This window comes from Malus sylvestris, chromosome 9, assembly GCF_916048215.2.
Source record: "Malus sylvestris chromosome 9, drMalSylv7.2, whole genome shotgun sequence".
NCBI classification, from domain to species: domain Eukaryota; kingdom Viridiplantae; phylum Streptophyta; class Magnoliopsida; order Rosales; family Rosaceae; genus Malus; species Malus sylvestris.
The window spans coordinates 12,533,564-12,560,411 of record NC_062268.1 but is presented as its reverse complement, the minus strand read 5'-3'; the positions used below and the strand labels follow the sequence as shown (position 1 = coordinate 12,560,411).

Sequence of the window (26,848 nt, the reverse complement as noted above, 5' to 3'; positions counted from 1 at the left end):
TTCAAGTACTTTTGGAATCCAAAATCATTTTCTCTAAAAGTAATTTCAGTAATTTTAAAAACATTTCCAAACGAGCCCATAATCATAATAATTGAGTATCATCAGTTTGTGATCCAACAATTCTCATTTTCATGCGCCTGCTTATTTATAAGTATTCTCAATGCTTGGGTACAAGTGCCTCTTCGAGAAGTCTATTGTCATGACAAACAAACAAAGATGAATTACTTAGAGAATTGAATTATAAATTACTATGGATAGTCATTTAAATCGTGCTTGAACTCTATAATCTCCACATCTGGGGATTTCAAAGTTTGGAACCCATATATTTGTTATGCTTGAGGCATGCAACATATTCACATACTTCACTTATGAGATAAGAGCGGATCATTTCTTCCTTTGGGAAAAATTGTCTCATAAGAGTGAATATTCGCAAAAATGCGGTAAATAGGAGCACAACCCAGAAGAAGAAAGATAAAATCAAATCTCAATTTGGATGGATAACCCATGTTTGTGTACACAATATTGTTGGTTGAAAAATTAATCAAAATATAAAAATATAAGTTCAAGTGGGTGCTAGCTAGCTATAGTGGCATATTTTGTAATTTTTGTTTATTTTAGATGCATTTAAGTATTACAATACATGATTGATATATTTATAATTAACATAAATATTGATAGTATATTGTTAATATTTAACTTTGTATTGATTTTATACAAAATCACCCTTTTATCTATTAATATGATTAGGGCACAAAAAAAAAACATTATGCATGGGTAGAGAACTTCGGATGGTAAGTTTATAAATAATAAATGTATTATAATTCTTAAATATGGTAAGTTTTGAAAATAAAATTTTTAATTAAATTTAGAAAACCGTTCACCTTAAAATCTAAAAAGAATCTTATTTAAGTCCTAAAATCTAAAATCCCATTTACTAATCAACACTAATAAGGAGGAATTCTTATTAATCTCCATATATTACGTATACAGAGGATTATATATAATCTTACATTTAATGCAAAGATTTAGTGGAGATGCAAATTTTAATTTATTACCTTCATAAATTAGAACAAGGTTTTCATTTCCAAAAGTAGTCTTGCAACTTGAAAATCTAATGTACTATAAATACAAAGCTCTCACTACATGATTCAGTTATCAATCACACTCTACTAACAGAGCAAAAAGACCGAGAAAACAAACAATATTAACGAATCCGTTCGATAATATGGCTTCCGTCAGCTTTGTGGGACGTTTTTCGGTGCTATTTTGCATTACCTTCTTTCTTTTGAGCTCAGGTACGTAAAGGAATTCTCTTGCGATCAATACTACTTTTATCAACGATATCGTCTGATCAATATAATCGGTACATGTAGTGCAGATAACGTTGGTCATAACATAAATCATTGGTATTGAACTTGTAGGCTACGTCTTAGCAAAAATCCCCCCATATGAAATCGGGCCATGTGAAAGATTTTCACCTTGCGACGCTTACTGCAAGAAACATATGACTGGCGCAATCTATTGTGGATTTTGCCACCTGAACAAAGATGGAAAAAACATGTGTTACTGTGATCCAAATAATGAGTGTAAATTTCCCCCGCATCCCTCTACAAACATGTAAACCTGCTCTATGGCCACCATGAATAAACAGAGAGATGGGGCAAACCCTAGTTTCATTCCCATTTATCTTTTAATTGAGTTGTGCCCAAATCTTTAACGAATAAAACTTTGCAAAAGAAATTATGATCACAGCCTTTTTCTTTTTTTTTTGTTACATCTATGAATTCAGTCTTTAATGTGCAAAATCATATTGACTTTGGAACAACGTAAAATATCAAGGTGTGATCTTCGCAATGTCACTTCGGTCACCAAATGTAGGCAATATGTAAAACGAAAAGGAAAGAATTAGAAGATAATCTTAAAGAATTCATCTAGAATTAACTAATTATTGGTAGTGTAAACAATTTATTCCAAACCTCTTAAGGTGTGATTTTTCCTTATTATACCTCTTACTTAATACGTGGAACAACCATAACTAGGTATCAAGCTCAACTCACCAAATATTCTTATATTAAATTGGTATTGCTTGTGAACCTCTTACAAGTAGATGAAAATATCATTAGACAATAATGCTAAATAAAAGAATGGCATACACTGATATTGTCCCCACGTAGATCTCAATAAACCTCTAGATGTGAGATTTTAACTCAAGAGACCTTGGTCTATGACTAATAGATTGTAAACTGAACCATACCACCTAAATTATTTTATTTGTTTTGGTACATGAATGAAAATCTATGAATGGTCAACTCTTACATTGACATCAATCATTTAATAACAAAACAAAACAAAACTTAATCATCAATTTATTGACATCTCTCTCTCACGATTTCTCTATCTTTAGTGTAAAGCAATTTTTGTTGTTGGCTCATGCCTTTGGTTTTAAGGTTGGAGGCAATCTTCTTGATAATCATTATGGATCTCTTCCTTCTCTTATTTTCTGTTTGCTTTATTTTGGTGTCGAATTGTCGTCATGATAGTTGTCATATTTTGGCCCAAGCACACAGTAAACATATAATTTTAGATCGAGTTATCACTTTTGATATGGAGTTGAAGTTGGAAGTCAAGGAAGATGTCGGATTGCGTTGGGATTAGGTTTAGCTAGTACGATGTTATGGGTTTAGTCGGTGCAGTGTTATGGCTCTCGGATGTCTGGAGGATGTGGAGCGGTGACATGGTTTTATCCTTTTATTTTGTTTAAGTTTAATAATTTTCATAAAGGTTCTTGGAGTTCGGTTTTGATTTCTCTCTTTTGGAGAGTTTTCTAGTTTGATTTCTCTTTGGCGTGCTACATCTCTTTTGGATCTACGTGTGAAGGGTGGAGTCATTTGATTTGCTAGATCTATTTCACTTGGTGTTCTAGGATCATGGCGATGATTAGGTGATGCGATTAGACTCATTGGCATCGTACTCTTTGTCCCAATATGATTTGCGGATTTTGTTCTTACATGATCTTCATGTAACACATGGTTTAACGATTTTATGAACTTGTGTAATCTTGTTCCAGATGAGTGCTTGAAGTCTACTTATTGCTTTGTTTTTTCGTTTTTCTTTTTGACAAACAATAGCGTTAGTAAATTGAATTGTTGGTTGTTAGGGGGGAGAGAGATAGGTGGGGATTGAATTCACACTATAGTGTATAAACATAATTACTTTTCACTATTGCAGTAAATCCCCGTCTACAAAATCCCATTTCATAATATAAACTTTGATCGATTACATGAAATGAAATAATCGAACCAAAGTGATCACCAAACTGATTGGTTTGGTTCATCTATGCTAGTAGTTTGAGGACTAAATCGAACCAAATCCGACCCCGACCACCCTTACTAGAATTGACAGATCATTGGGCCTTTGACAGATTATTGGGCCTTCTCTAAAGGCCTCAGGAAAAATAAAACTCGATCTGGCCCATAGACAAAGCCCTTGCGGGAACTACCACTGCAAGTTAAAGGGGCGCTTCGTCTAGGTCACGTTGACTGACGCAGAGAGAGAGAGAGAGAGCGAACGAAAACCAGAGAAAGACAATGTCATCGAACGCAGCGGCACCGTTTTGGCGCGCAGCCGGTATGACCTACATCACCTACTCCAACATCTGTGCGAATCTGGTACGGAATTGCCTCAAGGAGCCTTACAAGACCGAAGCCATTTCTCGCGAGAGGGTCCACTTCGCCGTCTCCAAGTGGGCTGAAGGCAAGCCCGAAAAGCCCAGTAAGCTCTTCCGTTCATTTCTATTTCGGATTTCAGATCTTGGGTTTTAATTTCCGTGATTTTTTGTTGATTAGGATGTTAAAAATCGCATCTTTGATCGTTGTTAGTCGTTGATCTCAATCTGTGCGATTATAATTTGGGGTTTTTCTGGTGAAATGAGATTTAATTTTGTGAAGGGTTGATAGAATTCAATTTGCAATGTTGGGTTGTGTAATTGGTTTGAGGTGAAATGAGTGGCTCAGATGTTGGATTTTTTTATAAAGTTTTGTTCTTTTGGGTGTGACAGAAACTGGGGAAAATGCATTTGATTGAATTAAGATTATTTGGAATATTGAGTTTTCGTCGAATTTAAGATTTCTTGAAATTTTCAAAGGTGTTAACTTTTAGATAAATCTGGGTTGTTATAGTTAAAACCACCGGCTTCAAGTAATGCACTTTGCGATCACTTAGTTTGTGTTTATGAAACGAGAATGTGTCTTTGAACTTTGCATCTTGTGGTTAGCGCAACTGGGTACTGAGGCAATTCTCTGTGTGTATTTTGAAGACATTTGGGAACATTTGTTAGTAGTTGCAGATCTTTCTTCCTATTGTTTTCTTTTGGTTACGGAGAGAATGCATATGATATTAGTCGGGAAATGCTAGGACTGCACATGATGGGGCATTATCCTGTGCTGCAAGAGGGCCGTATAACTTATGTTGTAGTAAAACCCAAGCAAGATGCCTGTATAACTTGTGGGGCATTATCGTGTGCCGTTTAGGATTTGGGGATTATTTTAGATGAGTGAAATTTTGGTCTTTTTGGTCAAATGAGACTTAATCTCGTGATGGGATGATTGAATTCAATTTACAATGTTGGGTTGTGTAGTTAGTTTGATGTGAAATGAGTGGCTCAGATGATGGATTTTTTGGAAAGTTTTTTTCTTTCGGTGTGACAAATAATGGTTAAAATGTATTTGATTGAATTAATATTATTTGGAGTCGTGAGTTTTCGTCAAATTTAAAATTTTTTGAAATTGTCAAAGGTGTTAACATTTAGATTAATATGGGCTGTTATAAATAGAACCACCCACGTCAAAGAAAACATGTTGTGATCATATTGCGTTTGTGAAATGAGAATGTGTCTCTGAACTTTGCACCTTATGGTTAGCCTAAATGGGTGCGGAGGCAATTCTCCCATTTCTGCAATTTTAAAGATATTTGGGATCGTTTGTTAGTAGCTTCTGATGTTTTTTATTTTTTTTATTTATGGTTGTTGCTTTCTTTTGGGGGTGTGGAGAATGGAAACGGGGACTGCAATCGCTGGGGGATAATCGTATGCTCTAAGAGGCCTGTATAACTTGTGAAGCAAAAGAGTAGGATAAAAACAGGGAACGTGCTGAAATTAATTAACAGATTTATCTTATTGGTTGCCACATTTTGTTTTCTCATTTCTAGTTTATAGATGATATATTCTTGTGTAGAGTGGTGATATCTAAATGCATCTTTGAGCAGTCCAAGAGGAAATAAAAGTGACTTTAGTTTGTGATCTCAGCATATGTTGGAAAATAACTTGCAATGCTTTGGTATTGTCCGCTTAACTGTGTTGCTTTAAGTTAGTCGTACTTCAGGAACTCCTCCAGTCCTCTTGGTGTTCAGCTGCCTGCATCCAAGTAGTTAAACCCAGGACAACTCCCTCAGAAGAGGGACGGTTATCATTGGGCTACAGCTCATGATTGGAAGGAACTCTTTCACAGAATATTGTTTCCTATAGTTGCATGCGTTTGTAAATTCTTTTACAACATGTAAAATCTGAAACACTTTCAGGCATTCTTTTACAACATGTAAAATCTGAAACACTTTCAGGCAGTGTAGTTTCTTATTTTTATTTCTTGGAATGTGCTTGAAACAAGGCTTTTTAAACTTCATTTCTATGTTTTGGGGGACGTTGATAACAATCAAGAAACTACTTGTTTCTCTGGTCACTTTTGTCTAGCCAGCTGTAATTTCTTGTATTCGAGGATTTCTGTTGTGGATGTTGTACATGTTCGTTGTAAGTTGGTGTGCTGGTTATGATTTGGTTGTATGTTATCAAATGTCCACTGTGAACAGTTGGTGGGCTGAAATAGGAAATTTTGGATTTAGATTTTATTTGTTGATGTCCTGTGTTTTCTCAATGTCCTCCAAACTGTTTCTTAATTCGAAGAGGTGCCGTTTTTGGAGCTGGTAACTAGTGAAGAAAATATCCCAGATAATGCAATTTTAAGGCTGGTTTTGAATTCAAATTATAGATAATTGAACTTGTTATTTTCAATGTTGTCTTTATTCCTGAGTGTTGATTTTTTCATGATCTGCAAACCGATGAAGGAAATACAGGGCACTCTGCAGAATGACTATGAGTTCTTAATATTCATTTTGTTTTAAATTTTCGTTATCTTTGAGAGTGTAGGATTTGAACGGCATGAATGTGATTGCACCCTAGTTTTATTTTTGAACTTTGTTAATCGAATTCTTATTCTGCCAAGCCCGTATTCTTATATATTCTTATGTATGTTTTTTGTTCTTTCCAACAGCTATTCGTACGGATACACCTGAAGCATGAGTTGAGAGAGCGATGTTGGACTGCTCATGCGCTTGTGTTACGCAGATGTTTTCTTCGTCCATTTGATCGATGTGATTATAACGGGGTTTTTTATGCCCAAAACTTTCAGACATGGAGTCTAATCTGTGTTTCTGCATGATCTTTCTGTTATAATAATGTAATTGACACTGATGAAGTGCTTGATTATTGAGTAGTGTAATGTCCTTGTCAAGGTCTAAAATATTGATCATATCGGAAATATCGGTGGTCCAAAAACACGAAAATTTCGATAGAAATATCGGGATATTATCGATATCGATAAAAATTGAATAAAAACCATGGAAATTGTAAGAAAAACTTGGAAATTTTCATTGAAATTTTGCAGGATGTTTATTTAGTCAATTATCTATTAGTTTATCACAAAAAATTGAAAGGAAATGCATTGCATAATGGATTTAACTGATTTAAGTTGATTATATAGCGAACTGGCAAATATTGTGAGTGTATAAAATATGTAGTAATTAATAAAAGAAGTTTAAACACACCATAATCATTTATATATAATGAATTAGTACAATATTTTACACTTTATATATTGCATGGTAAGATACATGAGTGACTTAGTACCGCATAGAGTTTCTATCAATGTTTAAAATATCGATGATATCGGAAATATCGATAATCCAAAAACACGAAAATTTCGATGGAAATATCAGGATAATATCGATATTTTAGACCTTAGTCCTTCTGACCAAATATTTAAATTTCATTTCTCGCATTACGCCATTGTTTCGAAATACAGATACTGTTCTTGTTCCTTGTTTTTTTCGAAAAACCTAATGTATCACTTTGTATACGATATTTACATCACCTGAATGTGCCAACATTTACAACAAATGTGACAGTTTCCTGAATGCTAATGACATTACAAAACTCCGCGTATATACTCGAACTCGCCTATGGCAAGACCTCACTTAAAGCGAGATCACGGAACACACACTACCCAACTTGAGTGTGTAACAAGCCTAGTTCTAAAACCAAGAACACCACTTGCCACCGTTAACTAATTGGAGTCGTTATGTCTAAAGGTAAGAGACTAAAGAGGGAAGCCCTAGATGATCAGCTCCTACAAGTTGTGAAACCTTAATTAGCATCATAATCATCACCACAACTATCCCTATCCTCTTAGCAGGGGGCGTTAAAGGGGAGCGAAAGGTGCAGTCACAGAGGACTTCAAATTTGAAGGATCTCCTAAAATTTTTATCACCTAATATTTATATGTAATAATGTTCTATATTTAAAAAATATTTTTGTTAGCACTTTAAAATCTCATCGTGCATTCCTTTAAGCTTTAATTTTTTTTCCTTTCTAAATATAAAAATTTGGAGTACAATGAGATACTTTTAATGGCAATAATAATACCTTAAAAAGGGTATTTTTTTTCAATTTATTATATAATAATGTTATATATTCAAGTGAAACTTTAAAGTTGGAGTTTTTGAAGTTTTTTTTCCTTGTTTGGTTATTTAAGATTGAACTGCTTTTGATTATTTAGTGAACGTTATGTTTGTAGCTCTTTTTATTTATAATTAATGACATTTTAAACTTGCAATTAGTGAGTGCTAAACTTTATTTTGATTTAAATGATTACTTTCTAGCGTCAATACATTATCCTACATTTTTTTTAAAAACCATCTTAAATAGGGGTCCTTTTATTAATTTCGCACAGGGCCCCCAAAATCTCAGAGACGGCCCTGCCTCCTAGAATTAATTAATCTCTCTTGCCATGCCATATACAGACTAATAATACATACGATACAATTATAAAGTCAATAATTTAAAAATAATCAAATTAATATTGTCACAGTTTAACATGAAAATGATTCAAGTATGATAATTGGTCCAAAAGGTGATAAGAATAGTCAGCTGGCGGCTGTTGTGGTTATTAGAAGAATCGTTGGTTGAGCCCGCTACCAATTCTCTAGTGATAAAAAAAATTAAAATAAATTACACAAAAATATCACCGGAGAATAGGCATATTGGAGAATAGGCATATTGTGGGTTGTATGGTGATTAGGGTCGAGTTTAACCGACTGTATTTTTGCTTTAAACGATTCTTCTCTTCTGTAAATTAGAACAATAATATCACTTGTACTTAACAACGGATTAACAAACTCAAGGTCTAAAATATCGATATTATCCCGATATTTCCATCGAATTTTTCGTGTTTTTGGACCACCGATATTTCCGATATCATCAATATTTTAGACCTTGATAGGAACTCTATTTGGTACTAAGTCACTTATATATCTTACCATGCAATGTATAAAGTGTAAACTATTATACTAATTCATTATATATAAATGATTATGGTGTGTTTAAATTGTTTTCATTAATTACTACATATTTTTTACACTCACAATGTTTGCCAGCTCGCTATATAATCAACTTAAATCAGTTAAATCCATCATGCAATGCATTTCCTTCCAATTTTTTGTGATAAACTAATAGATAACTGACTAAATAAACATTTTGCAAAGTTTCAATAAAAATTTCCAAGTTTTTCTTACAATTTCCGTGGTTTTTATTCAATTTTTCTCGATATCGATAATATACCGATGTTTTCATCAAAATTTCCGTATTTTTGGACTACCGATATTTTCGATATCATCGATATTTTAGACCTTGAACAAACCTAAATGAATTAAAAAAAGACTAAAATGTTTGACCAAAAAGAATTAAGAAATTAAAGCCGAAGTTGGTCATTCCAATTTCCACATGTAACGTAGAAAAATACGATACCTTATAAATCATATACCCTATAAAACAGTAATAACGTATTGCTTGATGTAGTTTCTTTAGTCCAAGAAATCGTATACTTACAACTTAACTGATTTGTAAAACGTTAATTACATTGATAGTGTACTTAATCAATGTTAACTCTTTTTTGCCTTTTCAATACAACAACATTGTGCTGGATCAATCAATGAGTTATTTATAATTCGATATCAAACTTGCAATAGACGAAAATTAAATTTAAAAACTTTCTACTTACATAGATAACTATCACTGGACGGTAGTCATATTAACGCTTTTGATTTAATTGCACAAAATTAGGAGCCGTAAATCCTAGTCAGACCTCATTATCTTCTGTAATTAACCGCTGTCAAAATCTAGTAAATCAGAGAGTCAAACCAAACCGTTCTTCCATCACATTCCCGTTTCCCCTCTCTTCCACCAAAACACGCCTCTTTAGCACTCGTCTCCTTTCTCTCTCCTCTCTTTCTCTCTCTTCGCTGGGCTCGGCAGCTCAACTTCCACCGTTCCACGTCCTAATTTCCACCGGCAGATAATTTCGAAATTACCTTTTTGTCCTCACCGGATCGTTCGCCCGTTTGCTCCTCGCAGCCCTAATTTCGGAGCTGCTGGTTCAGTTCATTGATCTGATCTGTCCCGCGATTGATGGCTTCGGCGAAGACGGCCCGGTCGAGAGGCACGCCGGCCAAAGAGAACGGCGTCAAGCTCCAGGAAGGCCTCAATGTCTTCAAGTCTGACAAGTTCGATTCCCAGGGCTACGTCCAGTCACGATGCTCCCTCAACGAGAAGGTCACTTTTTTCTATTCCTGTACATATACATACCCCTATATATATGTGTATGTAATATGCATACATGTTTTTTGTGTTCAGTGTTGTATATTTTCTGCTGTTTGGTTGGTGAGAAACCACGGGAAAGTGAAAGAACGAACTTTCAGAATTCTTGAATTGTTGATGGAATGGAATGCTATCTTTGTTTAGTTGTAGAATTTGGTTTCTTGAAACAATTTCGGGATATGCTATAAAGTTCGATTTTTCAAAATTGCGGAATCATATGAAGGGCCAATGTTAAATGTATGTATTTGAATTTTCTTGCAGGAAATAAGACAATTATGTTCGTATCTTTTGGACTTAAAGAGAGCTTCCGCCGAGGAAATGCATAGAAGTGTCTATGCTAACTATTCGGCATTTATACGGTGAGTTTTAGTTAAATGGTTAAAGTGACAAGTTAATGAGTTCATAATGTATGTGCAATTTTACCGGTTTATGTTGCTGAGGTGCTTCGCAATAACAGCACTGCCTTTGCTTGTTGATATGCTTAGTATATGGTTGGGTATTTGGGTGGCCTAGCTTGATACACTTGATTTTACGCAAGATTTGGTTGGTGAGATTCTTTAGTTTTAAAATGTACTATGTAAAAATATTCCCACCACCTCCAGCTCTAGGTAGAAAGTAAAAGAAAACCTCTTTGGTTCTCTTAGACCATGTTCACACAATATAAATTTCACTTGTTTAGAGTGGTTGGATGGCCATTCTTCTCTTAGTAGCTTGGATTTCGCTTCTGTGTTTATTACGTAGTGTTCCAGCTTATCCTGGTCTATACTTTGAACTTTTCAGAGTTCAGAACCAATTAAACTTGAGATACAAAATGTTACTTGTACTTGGTGCAGAGCATACTATGATTGTAATTTTTTCTTTAAGTAAGAGTTAAAACGTTTTCGGTTTTGTACTTGTTTGTTTCTTGTTGCTTTATGCAATTGTTTAAAAGTTGGTATTCATGGCAGTTTTAGTGCTGATATAGTGACAATCAAATGATTGTATATCTCCTTAAACTTGTATTTATTTTTTGATATTTTTGTTTTTGTACTAGAATTTCCGTTCTTGTTTCTTTAGATTATATGATTGATAATATTTGGTATTGAGGTAGTTTAGTTCCATTATAGTCACAGTCAAAGTGATTATTTATCTCCTTAAACTAGCATTTATTTTTTTATGTTTCGGCTTTGTTATTAGAAATTTCTATTCTTGTCTACCTATTAGTATGGTGAACTTGTTGGGGTAACTTTTTGGTATTTAGTTTACTTGATTGTAGTTTTCAAATTCTTTTGGAAGGTTTAGCCAGTTAATTCTTCAGTTATGGAGTCATTTGACTCATTCCTTTTGATACACATTAATTTTGATTTCATGTAAACTGCATTTCTTACTCACAGCACCTCCAAAGAGATATCAGATTTGGAGGGGGAGCTATCTTCTATCAGAAACCTGCTATCCACTCAAGCTGCTTTGATTCATGGTCTAGCTGAGGGAGTAAAAATCGATTCCCTATCTAAATCTGTCCCTGAAGGTTCTAGTGAAAATGGTTTATTAATTTCTGAATATAGAGATCCTACTGACCTGGAGAAATGGTTAGTAGAATTTCCTGATCTCTTGGATGTTCTGTTGGCCGAAAGGAGAGTGGATGAAGCTTTAGATGCCCTGGATGAAGGTGAACGCGTGGCCGCTGAAGCAAAACAACTGAAGACGCTGGATCAAGCTTTGCTCGTGTCTCTGCAGACTTCTATTGTTGAACGCAGGCAAAAGTTAGCTGATCAGCTTGCTGAGGCTGCTTGCCAGCCTTCTACCCGAGGTGGTGAACTTCGTGCAGCTATCTCAGCACTGAAAAGGCTTGGGGATGGCCCTCGGGCACACAGTTTGCTGCTCAATGCACATTTCCAAAGATATCAGTATAATATGCAAAGCCTTCGTCCATCGAGCACTTCATATGGAGGAGCTTATACTGCTGCACTCTCACAGTTGGTGTTCTCTGCTATTGCTCAAGCTGCTGGTGATTCTTCGGCGATATTTGGCAAGGAACCAAATTATACTTCTGAGCTTGTGATGTGGGCAATAAAGCAAACTGAGGCTTTTGCCTCTCTTATTAAAAGACATGCATTAGCTTCATCAGCAGCTGCTGGGGGGTTAAGAGCTGCCGCAGAGTGTGTTCAAATAGCATTAGGCCATTGTTCCTTGTTGGAAGCTCGTGGTTTGGCACTTTCTCCTGTGCTTTTGAAACTCTTTAGGCCTAGTGTTGAACAAGCACTAGATGCTAATTTAAAAAGAATTGAGGAAAGCACCGCGGCCTTAGCTGCTGCTGATGGCTGGGTACTTACATATCCTCCAACCGCTACACGGCAACCTGGCAGGCCTTCAACTACATCCCTCGGTAATATGACAGCATTCCAACATAAACTTACAAGTAGTGCACATCGGTTCAATTTCATGGTCCAGGTAAATCATTTTTCTCCCACATATAATCAATTAATCAACTTTCTCTGTGGGCGTGTGTGATTCCTTATTTTATTGTGGCCTCATAGATTACCTGATCATGCAGGATTTCTTTGAGGATGTAGGACCATTGCTCAGTATGCAGATGGGCGGTCAGACATTGGAGGGTTTGTTCCAAGTATTTAATTCATATGTGAGCATGCTCATAAAAGCATTACCGGGTTCAATGGAGGAAGAAGCAAACTTTGAAGGTTCTGGGAATAAAATTGTTAGTATAGCCGAGAATGAAGCCCAACAAATTGCTTTGCTGGCAAATGCATCCTTTTTAGCAGAAGAACTACTTCCACGTGCAGCCATGAAGCTGTCTCCACTGAATCAGGTTGCTTACAAGGATGATCTACGTAGAAGATCATCAGATAGGCAAAACCGGCATCCTGAGCAAAGAGAGTGGAAGAGGCGGCTTGCCAGCTCGGTTGATAGATTAAAAGATAGTTTCTGTCGTCAGCATGCTCTAGATCTCATTTTTACAGAGGATGGTGATAGCCATCTTACTGCTGACATGTACATAAACATGGATGGGAATGCAGACGAGGTTGATTGGTTCCCATCCTTAATATTCCAGGTATGCTGAGTAATGATTTTCTCTGGTGTCATTTCTGTTTGAACTCTTTTCTCTTCCTTCTTTTGAGCTGTCATGCTATTCATAGTTGGTGCTACTCAGTTCAAAATATTCCTCTGCTAGTTTGCTTTGCATGTTTCATACCCTTGTTGATGTCCTCTATGCTTAAGAAAGGGTTAAGAAAAATTTTGAGGACCTCCTCCTCTGACTTCTGTTGTCTAACTTCTTGTTGGAGGATGTGAAAGTGGCTATAAAACAAATGTCTTATGTCAAAATATTTCTGAACACATGTAGATATGTCTCCTTGCATGATACCTTGAAATTGGACTAATTACCTTGAATGTTATGGTCAACTGAAGATTATCAGGTGTGAAATGCTGTCTTTACATGATCCATAATTATACTTTTTGTTGGTTATTGATGGTCCGAACTAATGACAGAGACAATCTAAAATTTGAAAGGGACATTGATCATTTTAAAAGCAAGGACTTGAGAATTGACCAAAAAGTTCATGTGGGTGGGGGCATATGATATTCCCCTTTTTGTGTATGCATATTCAACTTATTTGTGGTGTATGTGATCTGAGTTTTTTTGTTTTTACTATTTACATGTTTTTATTATTGACTTTTGTTAACTCCTAAGTTTCTTTTGTCATTTTTGTCCCAATTCAGGAACTTTTTGTAAAACTAAACAGAATGGCCAACATAGCAGCAGAAATGTTTGTAGGCAGGGAAAGATTTGCTACATTGCTTCTAATGAGACTAACGGAAACTGTCATATTGTGGCTCTCGGAAGACCAGAGCTTTTGGGATGATATTGAGGATGGGCCACCTTTAGGTCCTCTTGGCTTACAACAAGTATGTAATTTCTGGTCACACCATCTGATTTACTCCGTGGTGGTTTATTTTGATAATCTGTCTTGAATCCGGTATAACAACTCAAAACTTATATGTACAAGCAATAAGAAGCACATAGCCATTATCATGTGAAGGGATGTTCCTATTTTAGTAACATGAGAAGGAACTATAGCATACAAGGAAATAATTGAAGATCTAACATATAGAGGACAAAGAAACGAGGATGGAAGGAAAAAATATAGGATTGGTATATTTTGAGTGAGGGAGTTAGAGTAAAAGGCCTGCAACTGTGATCGCTCTATTTTTTTTTATGAAACTCTCTTTCCATGCGAACTGAATCCCAATGTATCGAACATGAAAAGAACTTCCTCATATACGAGGATACTAAGTATTTTGTAACCTGGCCTTTCGGAATGATATGCTGATTCCCAGTTTTTTCCTTTTTTTTTGCCTGATATTTCTTCCCAGGTTACTAATAATTTAGACAACCTAACATTTGGTACCCGCAACTCTGTGATTATATTGATGTAAATTAGAAATCAAATCTAAAGCTATGTGAGGAAATAATGCAGATTAGAGGACTCATACTCATGATAGCTGTCTTCTCCTGTCTTAATTTTGGGTTATCCTAACGAGGACTCATACTACATGATAGCTGTCTTCTCCTGTCTTAATTTTGGGGATCTCCTCACTGAACACCCAATTTTATGTAACTTTTTTCATCTCTGTGCAGTTCTATCTGGATATGAAGTTTGTCATATGCTTTGCTTCTCAAGGTCGTTACCTATCTCGAAATTTGAATCGAGCTATTAACGAGATCATATCTAAAGCCATGGCAGCATTTTCTGCAACAGGCATGGATCCCAATAGGTATGCTTTGTTCATCATCAATAATATACGCACACATATACATGTAGATGCATAACATAAATGCACATATATTGAATCGTAATTGCAACTTATTCTATTTTTAAGCAAAAATTATCCTGGAAAATATTCTGGACCCGGTAAAAAAACAAATCACCCGTTGTAAAAAAGTTTTGGGTAAAACCTTCCAGTACGACACTATCATCTTTTTTATGCTGGACGCTTTTATCTGATTTGTTTTATTTATTTTTAATTTTGTAATTTATACGAGAACAATCTAAAGGGATTTGATATTATCTTGATCAATCTTTTTCTATATTTATTATATTCTTTGTAATTTACTGTATTCCGAGTTCTTATTTTGTTTTGATTACATGACTTATAGCTTTTGAGCAGTTGGTTTACTGTATGCCGGGTTGTAATCTTGTTTCAGTGTCCTTCCGGAAGATGACTGGTTCAATGAAGTCTGTCAAGATGCAATTGAAAGATTAAGTGGGAAACCAAAAGCCGTGAACGGGGATCGGGATCTTAATAGCCCGACCGCCTCTGTTTCAGCACAATCAATCTCATCTGTTAGATCTCATGGGAGTTCCTGAGGCACACCAAGTTTCATCTCTCTGTAAATTAAATAGAAAACCATCCTTGTATCCTTTAGAACCCCTCCAGTATAATTTTGGTCACCATCATCCTTCTCCCTCATTTTTTTCTCTGGAGGACGACGTTTCGTCTCACAAGGCTAGGAATTCTTTTTGAATGATTTGAGTTTGTAAAGTTGTTGATTGCAGTTGTTTGATCGGAATACAAGTTTATATAGTTCTTTTTCAAGTTCGGGCAGAGTCGCATAATCTGTATTGATATCGCCGTTACCCCGAATTCATGTGAATAATGTTTTATTTGTTGGAACCATGGAAGATATGTTTCTTAGGTTGAATATTTCCTTCCATTGATAAAAGAAGACATTTCAATGTGTATAAATATAATGCATGGTACAGTATACTGCGTTCCGTTTAGAATTAGCAGCTTGTGCAAAGAGAAATGTTTAAAATACTCTACGTTCGTGAAATATCGTTCATTTTGACCCACCAGTAGTATAATCTGTCATGTGTCGGTGTGACGATCACACTAAACATTTGCCGGTACATGCTTTCTGGGAAAAGTCAGTGTATCGAGATCCGGGTCTCATTTAAACCTGCCTAATTTGACATCCACACTTCCGGATTAGCTTGGAAAGGTTGTATCTTCGACTTCGTTGCTATTTTAGACATTAGATCTAACTGTTTAGTTTAGATCTTCTATTTCCAATCTCAACTGTTAATTCCTCGCCTGCAATCAGTGCTACGTAGTATTGAAGAAAAATCCAAGATTTTGATCACTCGTGTCTTACTTTTTCGACTCAGTCGACTCAAGTTCTCTTCCTCGTCCTCACTCGACTCAGTCATTCATATGGTTAACATCATAAGAAGCTTATCATCGAGGTGCCAATACCTACATGTTAGTTATATATTTAGAATGCTTGAAGTCATTTCCCTTAAAATTGCATATCGAACCTACATTGCACATGTTCACAGATACATCACTATCCAGTAGCATTAAACAGCACTAAAAGTACGCCGGTCACAGCAACCGATTTGGAAAAATTCAAAGGCTAGCCTTTTGTGCTTCTCACTTGGGAATCTGCATCTAACAATTGCTTGATAACAGCTCTCATCGTGGGCCTCCTTTTCGGATCTTTCTCAGTACATCTGAAAGCCACCATAAGCACCTCGATAACTTGATCCATGGTCGTTGAATCCAGAAGTTCCTCCTTAAGGCTTGAATCGACGATCTGATCAATTTGTTCCGTGCTGCTCCACACTGACTTGGCCCATCCTGCAATGTCAGTTTGCTCCATAAATGATGGATCCAATGCCTTCTTTCTAGTTATCAGCTCAAGTAAAACAATCCCGTAACTGTACACATCAGATTCCACGCCCTTTGCCGTTCTAAATGCATTTTCTGTCAAAAGCCATGAAAAAATAACAACTCAGTTCATTGAGTGCATGAAATGTACAAACATTTCTGAATACAAAATAAACTAGAATAATTACCTGGTGCAATATATCCGGTTGTACCCACAACTGCAATGGATGTCGTTGGTGCAGAAGATTGGTGATCCAGAAGTTTAGCAATGCCAAAATCAGCAATATGGGGCTCCATATCAGAGTCCAAGAGGATGTTCATAGGTTTGATGTCTCGATGCACTATCGGGGGATCACAATCATAATGGAGATATTCCAACCCGTATGCAGTTCCAAGCGCTATCCTGTAGCGAACACTCCACTCAAGAGTTGGTTGGGGTTCAATTTCATGTAAAACATCATGAAGGCTCCCATTTTGCATGTACCTATACAAGATTAAACCGTGGTCTTTTCTTAACCAGAAGTCTTCCAATCTAACCAGATTCCGGTGCCTAATTGACCCAAGGGTTTGAATTTCTCGAACCATGCTCAAACGCGTTCCTTCGTGCCCTGCAAATTGAAGCTTCTTGACTGCATAATCTTTGTCTGTCGCCAAGGAGGCCTTATAGACTGTTCCATGGGCTCCTCTCCCAATGATATAGTGACCATTCAGGTTTTCTGTAGCCTCCAGTACCTTGTTGAGCAAGGCAGATGGCCCCTCTTGAGCAGAGATCTCGAGATCGTGCTTGGCCTTTTTGCGCCAGAGGAACAGATAAATCAGCCCATAAAGCACAAAAACAACAAATATCGAGGATCCTAGAGCTATAAATGCAATTTGCACTTTACTAAGGCCTTTCCGGTTGCTTGGTGGGCTGTTGCAAGGCTTAAAACTGTTGTTTCCTGCGCACGTCTCACCACATGATGGAAGGTAATTGACACATATGTAGGGATTGCCCATAAATGACGATGGGGATGAGTTCAACAGCTTCATCAACGTCTCTGGTACTGGGCCTGTGAAGTTGTTGTCTGAAACATTAACCTCAGTTAGTGAACTCATACCGTCGACCGCTTTTAAAGTCCCTGTCAAATTGTTATGAGAAAGATCTAATTGTTGTAGCCTTATCAGCTTCCCTAGCTCCGGAGGAAGCGGACCTGTCAGTCCATTGTTGCTAAGATTTAAAGCATAAAAGATACTCTGCAATGCTCCAATTGATGGTGGAATCACACCTCCGAACAGATTTCCACCAAGTTGTAGCTCTGAAAGCTTTTCGAACTCTGACAAGAAAGTTGGGATGCCACCAGTGAAGCTGTTGTCGCTTAAAATCAGTGTTGATAAACCTGTCCAACTTCTCAGAATTGACGGAATGGAGCCATTCAACAAGTTGGACCGCACATCAAACTTATCCATTTTGGTACACTTAGATAGTTGAGGAGGCAGAGAACCAACCAAATTGTTCTGGAAAAGAACCAATGTACGGAGCTCTGCAAGATTCCCCAGCTCCGGCGGTATAGCTCCAGTTAACTTGTTTGCGGACAAATTGATAGTTGTGAGGTTGCCACAGTTTCCCAAGCTTGATGGAATAGCTCCACTAATCTCATTGCTGCTGATGTCCATGTAATCGAAGTTTGGATTTTCTGCAAATTCCGGGAGAGCTCCACTGAGGTTATTCTGTTCAAGCTTCAACCTCCAAAGAGTGGAGCAATTTCCAACATCAGAAGGTATGGAGCCTTGAAGTCGATTGGAAGCCATAGTCAACACCCTTAATCGCTTTCCATGGCAAAGATTTGGAGGGATTGTACCAGTGAAGTTATTATTCAGAAAATCTAACTGCACTAGACTGCTATTAATCCCCAGACCTTGAGGTATAACTCCAGAAAACAGGTTGTTAAACAACGAAATATTCTGCAGCTGCTTCAGCTCAGTCATCTCTACAGGCAGCTTCCCCGTGAGGCTATTATTGTACAGAAGGATGTGCTGAAGACTCTGAATCTTCCAAATGCTAATTGGGATTTCACCAGTTAACCTGTTCTCGAACAATTCAAGATCCTGCAATTTGGTCAGCATCCCCAATTCACTAGGAATTTCTCCCTCTAGTTGGTTCGTATACAAGTGTAGTCCGGTCAAGGACGTACACTTACTAAGTTCAGGGGGTATTTTCCCAGACAAACGGTTCTCAGGAAGGTACAGAAGTTCAAGCTTCTCTAGTTGGCCGAAGGACGACGGGATAGTCCCCACTAAGTTGCTACTCACAGCAGCAAACTGTGTTAAATTACCACAATTTCCCAGGCTTGATGGAAGACCTCCACTAAACTGATTGCGTGACAAATCCAAGAAAAACAAATTCTTGCAATCCCCAGAACCCAAATCAATCCTACCCTCGAGATGGTTCCCACTAACTTCAAGATACACTAGGTTCCCAAGATTGTTCAGACTCTTAGGCAGGACTCCACTCAACTGGTTATCACCCAGATACAACTCCTCCAATTTACTTAAATTCCCAACATTTGCAGGGATGGAACCATTCAAACTATTCTCATACAGATAAATATAGACCAAGCCGGAAATCGAAAACAAGGGTTCAGGGATTTCACCAGAAAAACCATTTACCGACAAGTCCAAGTACTCAAGTAAAGTACAATTGGCCAAGCCGGTTGGGATTTTGCCACTAAAGTTGTTGGAACGCAAAGAAAGAGTCTGCAAAAACCTAAAGCTGGCAACTTCAGGACCCAATTGGCCAGAAATTCCTAACCCGGTGAGGTTTAAGGCAACCACATTGTGGGATTTATCACACTGGATTCCAACCCATTGGCAAGGATTGGAATCAGAGGCATTCCAGGTGGAGGATATTGGGGTTGGGACTATAGTCCAGTGCTTGAGGAGGGACAACAGTGCCACCCCATCAGAGCTCAAGCTAGATACAAGAGGTATGGGCACAGAAAAGAAGAACAACAATAAGAAGAAGAAATTTGAGAGAGAAAGCTGCATGCTTTGGTGTCTAATTAGATGAAAAGAAAAAAGAAAGATATTTGGTAAAGATATGAGCTTTAGCTACTGCATGTAGATTCAGCTTTCCTTTGCATTTGAGTGAGTTGGAAACCGATGGAACAGTTTGAGAGAGAGAGAGAGAGAGAGAGAGAGGACGATGTTGGGATTTTGGTAAAGATTTGAGCTTTAGTGGTAAGCACGCTTATTTGAGCTCACAGTAAAACCCAGCAGCATGTAGATTGAATTGAGTTGGAAACTGAGTGGAAAAGGAGAGGATTGTGTTGGGGTTTTTGGCATGGCGGTTGAGGCTGTTAAATAGCGTAGAATTGAGTAGAATATGGAGTGTTTTTACGCGTACTTCTGGTTGGAGCCACATTTTGGAGACTAGTGTGGACCTTAGTCATACTTTTATAACCTGACAGAACCAAGAAACGATAAAGACTATTTTCCTGTGTGTTTTATGTGTGTTATTTGACAACTAAAATAATAAAAACTAAAATTTGTTTTGTGTGTGTGAACAAAGCATAAGGATAAATACCTTCTAGTGAAATTGTGTGATGAAATCAGGGTGGGTGGGTGCTTGTGTTCACACAAACATGCCTGCAGGGTGATTTCACATTTTGACCACGACGTATGAATCCAATATTATGTGTGTTTTAGGCTTTTAGCAGTTATATTTAATTTTTATAATTAATAGATTTTATTTATTTATTTTAATTCAATATTACGCGTGTTTAAGCAGTTATATTTAATTTTTATAATTAATAGATTTTATTTATTTATTTATTTTATCTATTTGTTTTTCTTACCTACTATATATTATTGAAAAAAATTATAAAATATTTGTGTTCTGATTTTATTAATAAAAAAGTGGGGCTTATAGTACATTATATATTGTCGAAAATGAGAATTGACATTTCTCAATATTTTGGAGCGTTTGGTTTCTCAATAGGATGTAATAATTTTAAACTCTTTCCTTCTCTTAAATAATAATAATTAAAAAAAAAAATAATACCAACCATATATATCAATCCCCAACCCCATTTGTTACAAGATAAACATGGACTGATAATTGTTTATGCGCACGCGTTTATTTAATTGTCAATATACACATACAAAATTATATAATTAATATAAAATACCACGATTGCAATATATTCGTATTGGAGGATTATATTCACACCCTAAATTACTTCTCTCACATCTTTTTAATTTTTTAATATTTTTTTATCAAGTGTTAATGGTGTGTAGAAAATATTAAAAAATTAAAAAAATGTGGAAGAAGCATTTTGAGATGTGTGAATATAATTCCTCATTCGTATTATATAAGTTGTCCATGGATTATTAATGTATTGTATATGCCACATTTAACCACTCCTCAACTACACTAAAGCATCAATTATTTATTGTTTTTGGTTTGTTAAACTGTCAATAAAAAAGGCAAATCCTTCAGAATGGACAATGACATTACGCAATGTGAAAACAAGGCATGGATTTGCGGAAGTCTCGTCCAAAGGTGGAGCTGACTGCACACAGCCACGTCAATACTGGGGACAAGAAAAGGATTCCTCCAACTATTTTAAGGGAGGGAGGCCCTACTTACTTAAACCACCACCAATTGTGACTTCTGACTTTCTGCAAAATAAACATATTATTTTGAGTAAATTGTACAAATGGTCCCTCAACTTTAATCAAATTGGAGCAATGGTCCCTCAATTAAAAATCCATTACCATTGGTCCCTTAACTTATCAAAATGTGTAGCTATAGTCATTTTCATCAATTTTGTCAAAATTTTGTCAAAATAAGCTATGTTGGAATGACCATTTATATAATTAAGGTCCCTTAACTCATCAAAATATATAATTATGGTTCTTTTCGTCAACTATGTCAAAAAATTTGTCAAAACGAGTTATATTGGAAGGACCATTGTTACAATTGAGTTAAAGTTAAAGGATCATTTCTCCACTTGAATTAAAGTTCAGGGACCAATGGTAATGGATTTTTAGTTGAGGGACCATAGCTGCATGTTTTGATAAGTTGAGGGACCAAAGGTAATGGATTTTTAGTTGAGGGACCATTGCTCCAATTTGATTAAAGTTGAGGGACCATTTGTACAATTTACTCTATTATTTTACTTATCAAAAATATAATTAAGCCTAATACTTGGGTGTGCGGGTAAATTCAGGGTTTTGACAATGAAATTGTGGGTGGGAATAAAATAAATACATAGTAAACTATTGTGAAGAAAAAAAAAAAAAAACCTCTCGCTTAGTTTTATTCCTAATCATATACTATCTATCATCTTACAATTTAACGTTAATTATCGTACCCATTGTATAAAATCAAAAATATAAAATGACCATTGATCCATGAACCGTTACATCTTTAGTCTCTAGATTTTTAGCCAACGACCCGACGGCTATGAATATCGGTCCATGCTGTGGGTCAATCCATTCTAGTTGCGAAAGCACGTATAGAAAATCAGTGGGTATGGTCAAAATCAAGAGCACCCGCACCCAATAAGGTCAAGTAGGGCTTGCATAAAGCGAAGCAAGAATTGCAAACTACCCACTTTCTATTTTTCTTCACTTTCCAGTAAGTCTTCACAACCTATGAATTCAGTTCACTTACAAATAATCAATGGCACGCTAGGACCAACGCATAGTTCCATCATATTTGCTTCAAACTAGTTATGGAAAAAATGTGTTTCCTCTCGCCGATGAACATCATGATACCTACTAATCTCGAGGCCAGAGGTACAAGAAAATTGCTTGATGGTTGCCTAGTGAAGTAATATTACCTGAAACAAACGAGCAGCTGAAGACACCTGACCTCCTCAAATGAATAGTGCATTGTCATTTGGTATTGGAATATCCTGTATATAAACCACATAGCATGTATATAATACCCAACATCTTTCTGAAAAGTCATGCTTCGAACATCTTGAATGGTAAAACTGCATGTCTAGCTCCTCGCTTAAACGATGATCTATGACTAGTCTAAGTTATTAGTATGTCGTGGGGATGGAAATGACAAACGTGATGGAAACGGAAAACATGATAACTAATGGTGTGTTTTCCTAAGTATCCACAACGGAATGGAAGTTATGCCATCAAATAGAACTGAGGACGACCTTCAGATGATTGGTTGAGATAAGTTAATCACTCAAACCTAAGTTCAAAAATAATGTAAGGTAGCAAGATGTCTATATGGATGGTCATTCCTAATTTCGACATACAACAATTTAATCTGTAGACAAATGCACGACCCACCACCCTACAGATGATAACAATATTTTTGCCCCTAATATTGCATTAACACATACTGCTGAAATATGCATGTCACAAATACGCTATAAGATGATAACAATTTGAGCCCCTAATATCCAGGCATTAACACATACTGCTGAAATGCATGTCACAAGTACGTTATAACATGGCCAAATGGTATGTTCATGATGCCACTAAGCGCATTCATTCACATGAGGGGAGATGCTAATGCTGATGACGTGACTATGAAATAGATGCATGCAACAGCTGCAAGATGCATCCTATCATGTGGTTGTGATTGTCTCTAGCATAAGGAACAGAGTACATCCCCTTCAAGCTACTGGTATGTCATAGCCGGTGGAGCTCCATTGGCAGCAGGGACAGCACCAGGGTGGTTTCCATCCTTCCTTTTCCCAAATGGGTTCTTTGAATATGTATTTATAAGTCAAGAAGAAAACATATATTGCCAATCACAAAAGGAACATAGACAAGTCACGAGTAACATATATATCTGTGGTGAGGTGGATCAGAATTCAGAATATATATATATATATATATATATATATATATATATACATATATAGAAGTTATTTTAAGGAATATTGGAATTAAAATTATTCTGTAAGATAAAAATCTTGCTGCAAATGCCATTTGGTAATCTAGACTCTAGTATCACTATGATATACCAACCGTAAATGGGTATTCAAACCTTTTATTCATGTAACATTAATCAGTCACACTGACGCACACAGAAAAGGCACATCAACAGATGACTTGTGCACGTTACTAAATAGGATTTGCTAAACTCCATATACTAAGTTAAGACAAGTTTTGTGATTATGTAGAGCACCAACAAACTATACAACTGGAAACCTAGATTAAAAAATAGAGCAAGAACCTGATCGATCTGACTCAGCATTGGATCGCATAACCCACAAAACAAAAATCCATCCTAGAAAACAGAGTTTTGGAAACATGAATATTACAGGTGACTTGAGAAAGTAGAAACTAGTCACAGTCATACATGTAAGACAGTCCAGCAACCAGGTACATACATGTGAGCACGAATTTTGACCTATGCTTATTTATACTTGCAGTCCAATTAATATTAACTTGCATAAACAACAAACAAAATATCAGCCATAAGAAAATTCCAAAAGGATATTGTATTCTCATGCCTACAGAACCAGAACTGGGGATAACAGCACCCTGCAAAGCATGGTGTACATTGGTGGCACTGTTCACATCCTGCATGGGTTATACAGAAAATCTGTTTAGTAAATATAGAAAAGGGCAGGCAATCAGAATATTTATCCCAATATGAAAGCGTCAATGAACAGCATTTAATTGCTAAATATTACTTACTTCAAACTCAATGAAACAAACAGTATGCCTTTCTTGTCTTAAGATCTTCATTTGCTTAAATCCAGGTTGTCTGCATTACCAAAAATTTATATTTAGCTTGACACCTTTCTTATGAAACAAAGAAATGAAACACATCCTAAGGTAAGGGATGTAACATTCATACGAGCTGAAAAGGCCCCTCAGTTCTTCCTCATTAATTGTCTCTCCCAGATTTCCAATAAATAAGGTATTGCACGGTGGGTTATCTTTAGTGTTCTGCAGGAAACATGAACCATTATAAAGAAGAACAAATTATATTTATCGGCTTCCTACATCATGGACAGCCAACAGTTATGAAAAAATTGGCCACTGCGAAACAACAAAAGTACAGCAAACAGGAAGAAAGAAAGTGCACAAACAAAATAAGCTAGATAAAGGGAAGAAAATAAATCTTTGAACTGTGAGTCAAATAAGTAAAAATGAATAGCTAATCTGCTTAGTTAGTTTAAATATCATTTTAAGGCTGCACTTCAGTTTTTTTCTTCTTCGATATAATATACATTCATTTATATAAACAAGAGAAGAAGGGGCACAGTGGTTGTTTGACTAAGTGATGGCTAGACAAACTATATCTCTTGATAAATATCAATATCTCAACTCCCCACACACACACCCCAATCCAAAGAATAAAAAAAAGGAAATTTGTGAGGTTCATGCAAACACAAACTCTTTACCCAACATTTTACGCACACAAAGCATAGTGGATTACCAGAACAGGTACATAACTACTCGGTGCTGGTACAGGAGGAGGAGGATGCATTTGTACTGGAGGAACAGGATAACCACCATATGGATCATACGTAGGAGGTGGTGGAGCCATATACCTGGGCCACACGAGCAACATTCACATGAGAAAATGTGAAATATCTGGAAAGGAAAACATATGCTCTATTGAGCAGCAGAAACAATTTTTTTCGAAATTAGATGAGCAATGTTTGATTACCCGTGTGGCCCCCAAACAGGTGGAGGAGGAGGATGAAAAGGAGATGGACTGCTATAGCCAGCCTGTGAGTAGTCACCACCAGTTCGCAAACGTTTACTCTGATCATAAGGGCTTGTATCGCCTACAATTCCTACAGTTTCGAACTCAAATTAGATAGTCACAAAAGATTCAATCAAACTCTCTAAGCTAACCAAAAACCATTGTTATTACAAATTGAACCAACATAATGCGGTAATGATAAACATAAGCAACAGAACCGATACTTGCACATTACCGGAAACAGGAAATTCTCTCCTATTCCGCTAACAAAATTGAACTTTAAACCAAATACATTGAGTACTACACAATGTAGATAAAACTCTATGAACTAGATCCCTAACAAAATACCGAAAACAATAAAACTCTCGAATTCAACTCAAAAAGTAACAAATTGATCACCATCCTCACCTCTTTTAACAAAAAGATTCTTCTTTGCCATCTCCGTGTGCAGCACAGCCTTCGACTCCGAATCGAAAATCATACCCTAAACCCCAAAATCCAACAAAAACTCAAAATTTCAACATAAACATCAAAATTAAAATTCAAAGTAAGAAATTATTCAAAGCTAACCTGAAGGGCGTCTTTGGCAGCAATGGCTTGATGAGCAGTGGAAAAGAGCGCGAAACTCATAGGCTTCTCGCCCTTGTTGTTGACCTGCGAGGCCTCGTATCCTGGCAACCATCTCAGGAGGTTCTGTATCTCTCTCTCCTTCACATCCTCAGGAAGACCAGTGATGAATATGGTGCGAACCTCATCGGTAAGGGGTCGGTTGGGGTTGTCGACGAGGTGGTGAGGAGGAGGAGGAGCTATAGAGCCAACAGCCGGAGGGGGAGGCGGAGGAGCGGCGGCTGCGGGCTGCCATTGCTGGTGGTACGGGTGGATCCCAGTGCCGGCCATATCCGATTTGTACGCAAAACCCTAGAGAGAGAAAGAGAGGGAGGGAGGGAGGGAGGGGAGAGAGAGTTGAGATTTGTCGGAGGTAAAAGTTGAGTGTTTGGAATGGGATTTTTTGCTGCGAGCGATTGGAAATTTGCCGAATCGCGTTACAGAAAACTGCAACTGTATAGGGTGCCGACCCTCTGATTCACTTACCCATCGTGTGTTGACACGTGCAAAAAGCAAGATCGTGAGGTTTATAACATTTTCCGTATTTTTGAGTTTGTTTTATTTCTTCTTCTGGCGTCCACCGGAGAAAGTTTTTGTGATATTTATGACACCGATTTATAAATTAATAATTTTTTATAGAATTTGAGAAATTTTATTTGAGTTTTAGAGATTTTATAAAAAAAAATATTTACTGTTGTAGCCTATTTTATCTGACAAGGAGAAGGGAGGTGGCGGTAGAGAGAGAAGAGAGATGTGTTTGTAGAATTGTCTAGATGAATGTGTGAGAAATGCATGGTCTAAGGAAAAATGCGTGAGAAATGCAAAGTTAAATAAAACATCTATGGGATGTCATCAGGGATATGATCAACCCAAGGTGGGTGCCTCGTTAAAACTTAGTTAGGTAGCAAAAACCC

At 36.7% G+C, this 26,848-nt stretch overlaps 4 protein-coding genes across 4 annotated transcripts; 2 read left to right on the top strand and 2 right to left on the bottom strand.

The window, feature by feature from the left end:
• The first annotated feature begins 3,521 nt into the window (after positions 1-3,521).
• On the top strand, positions 3,522-6,569 carry LOC126583795 (ATP synthase subunit epsilon, mitochondrial-like). Its single transcript, XM_050248317.1, has 2 exons — positions 3,522-3,771; positions 6,321-6,569. The coding sequence occupies exons 1-2, from the start codon at positions 3,588-3,590 to the stop codon at positions 6,347-6,349; spliced, it is 213 nt and encodes a 70-aa protein (XP_050104274.1). The 5' UTR covers positions 3,522-3,587; the 3' UTR covers positions 6,350-6,569.
• A 2,967-nt stretch (positions 6,570-9,536) lies between these two features.
• On the top strand, positions 9,537-15,680 carry LOC126634607 (exocyst complex component EXO84B-like). Its single transcript, XM_050305136.1, has 7 exons — positions 9,537-9,934; positions 10,241-10,338; positions 11,353-12,409; positions 12,513-13,028; positions 13,697-13,882; positions 14,616-14,752; positions 15,183-15,680. The coding sequence occupies exons 1-7, from the start codon at positions 9,791-9,793 to the stop codon at positions 15,343-15,345; spliced, it is 2,301 nt and encodes a 766-aa protein (XP_050161093.1). The 5' UTR covers positions 9,537-9,790; the 3' UTR covers positions 15,346-15,680.
• A 579-nt stretch (positions 15,681-16,259) lies between these two features.
• On the bottom strand, positions 16,260-22,622 carry LOC126634605 (receptor-like protein kinase). The gene is made up of 3 exons (XM_050305135.1): positions 22,474-22,622; positions 16,837-21,307; positions 16,260-16,744 (listed from the first exon to the last, which is right to left on the bottom strand). The coding sequence occupies exons 2-3, from the start codon at positions 19,670-19,672 to the stop codon at positions 16,395-16,397; spliced, it is 3,186 nt and encodes a 1,061-aa protein (XP_050161092.1). The 5' UTR covers positions 19,673-21,307; positions 22,474-22,622; the 3' UTR covers positions 16,260-16,394.
• A 334-nt stretch (positions 22,623-22,956) lies between these two features.
• Positions 22,957-26,394, bottom strand: LOC126634608 (uncharacterized). Its single transcript, XM_050305137.1, has 8 exons — positions 25,899-26,394; positions 25,737-25,812; positions 25,290-25,419; positions 25,056-25,170; positions 24,471-24,562; positions 24,308-24,377; positions 24,108-24,190; positions 22,957-23,376 (listed from the first exon to the last, which is right to left on the bottom strand). Exons 1-8 carry the CDS (start codon positions 26,223-26,225, stop codon positions 23,280-23,282), a joined length of 990 nt encoding a protein of 329 aa, XP_050161094.1. The 5' UTR covers positions 26,226-26,394; the 3' UTR covers positions 22,957-23,279.
• Positions 26,395-26,848: the final 454 nt, after the last annotated feature.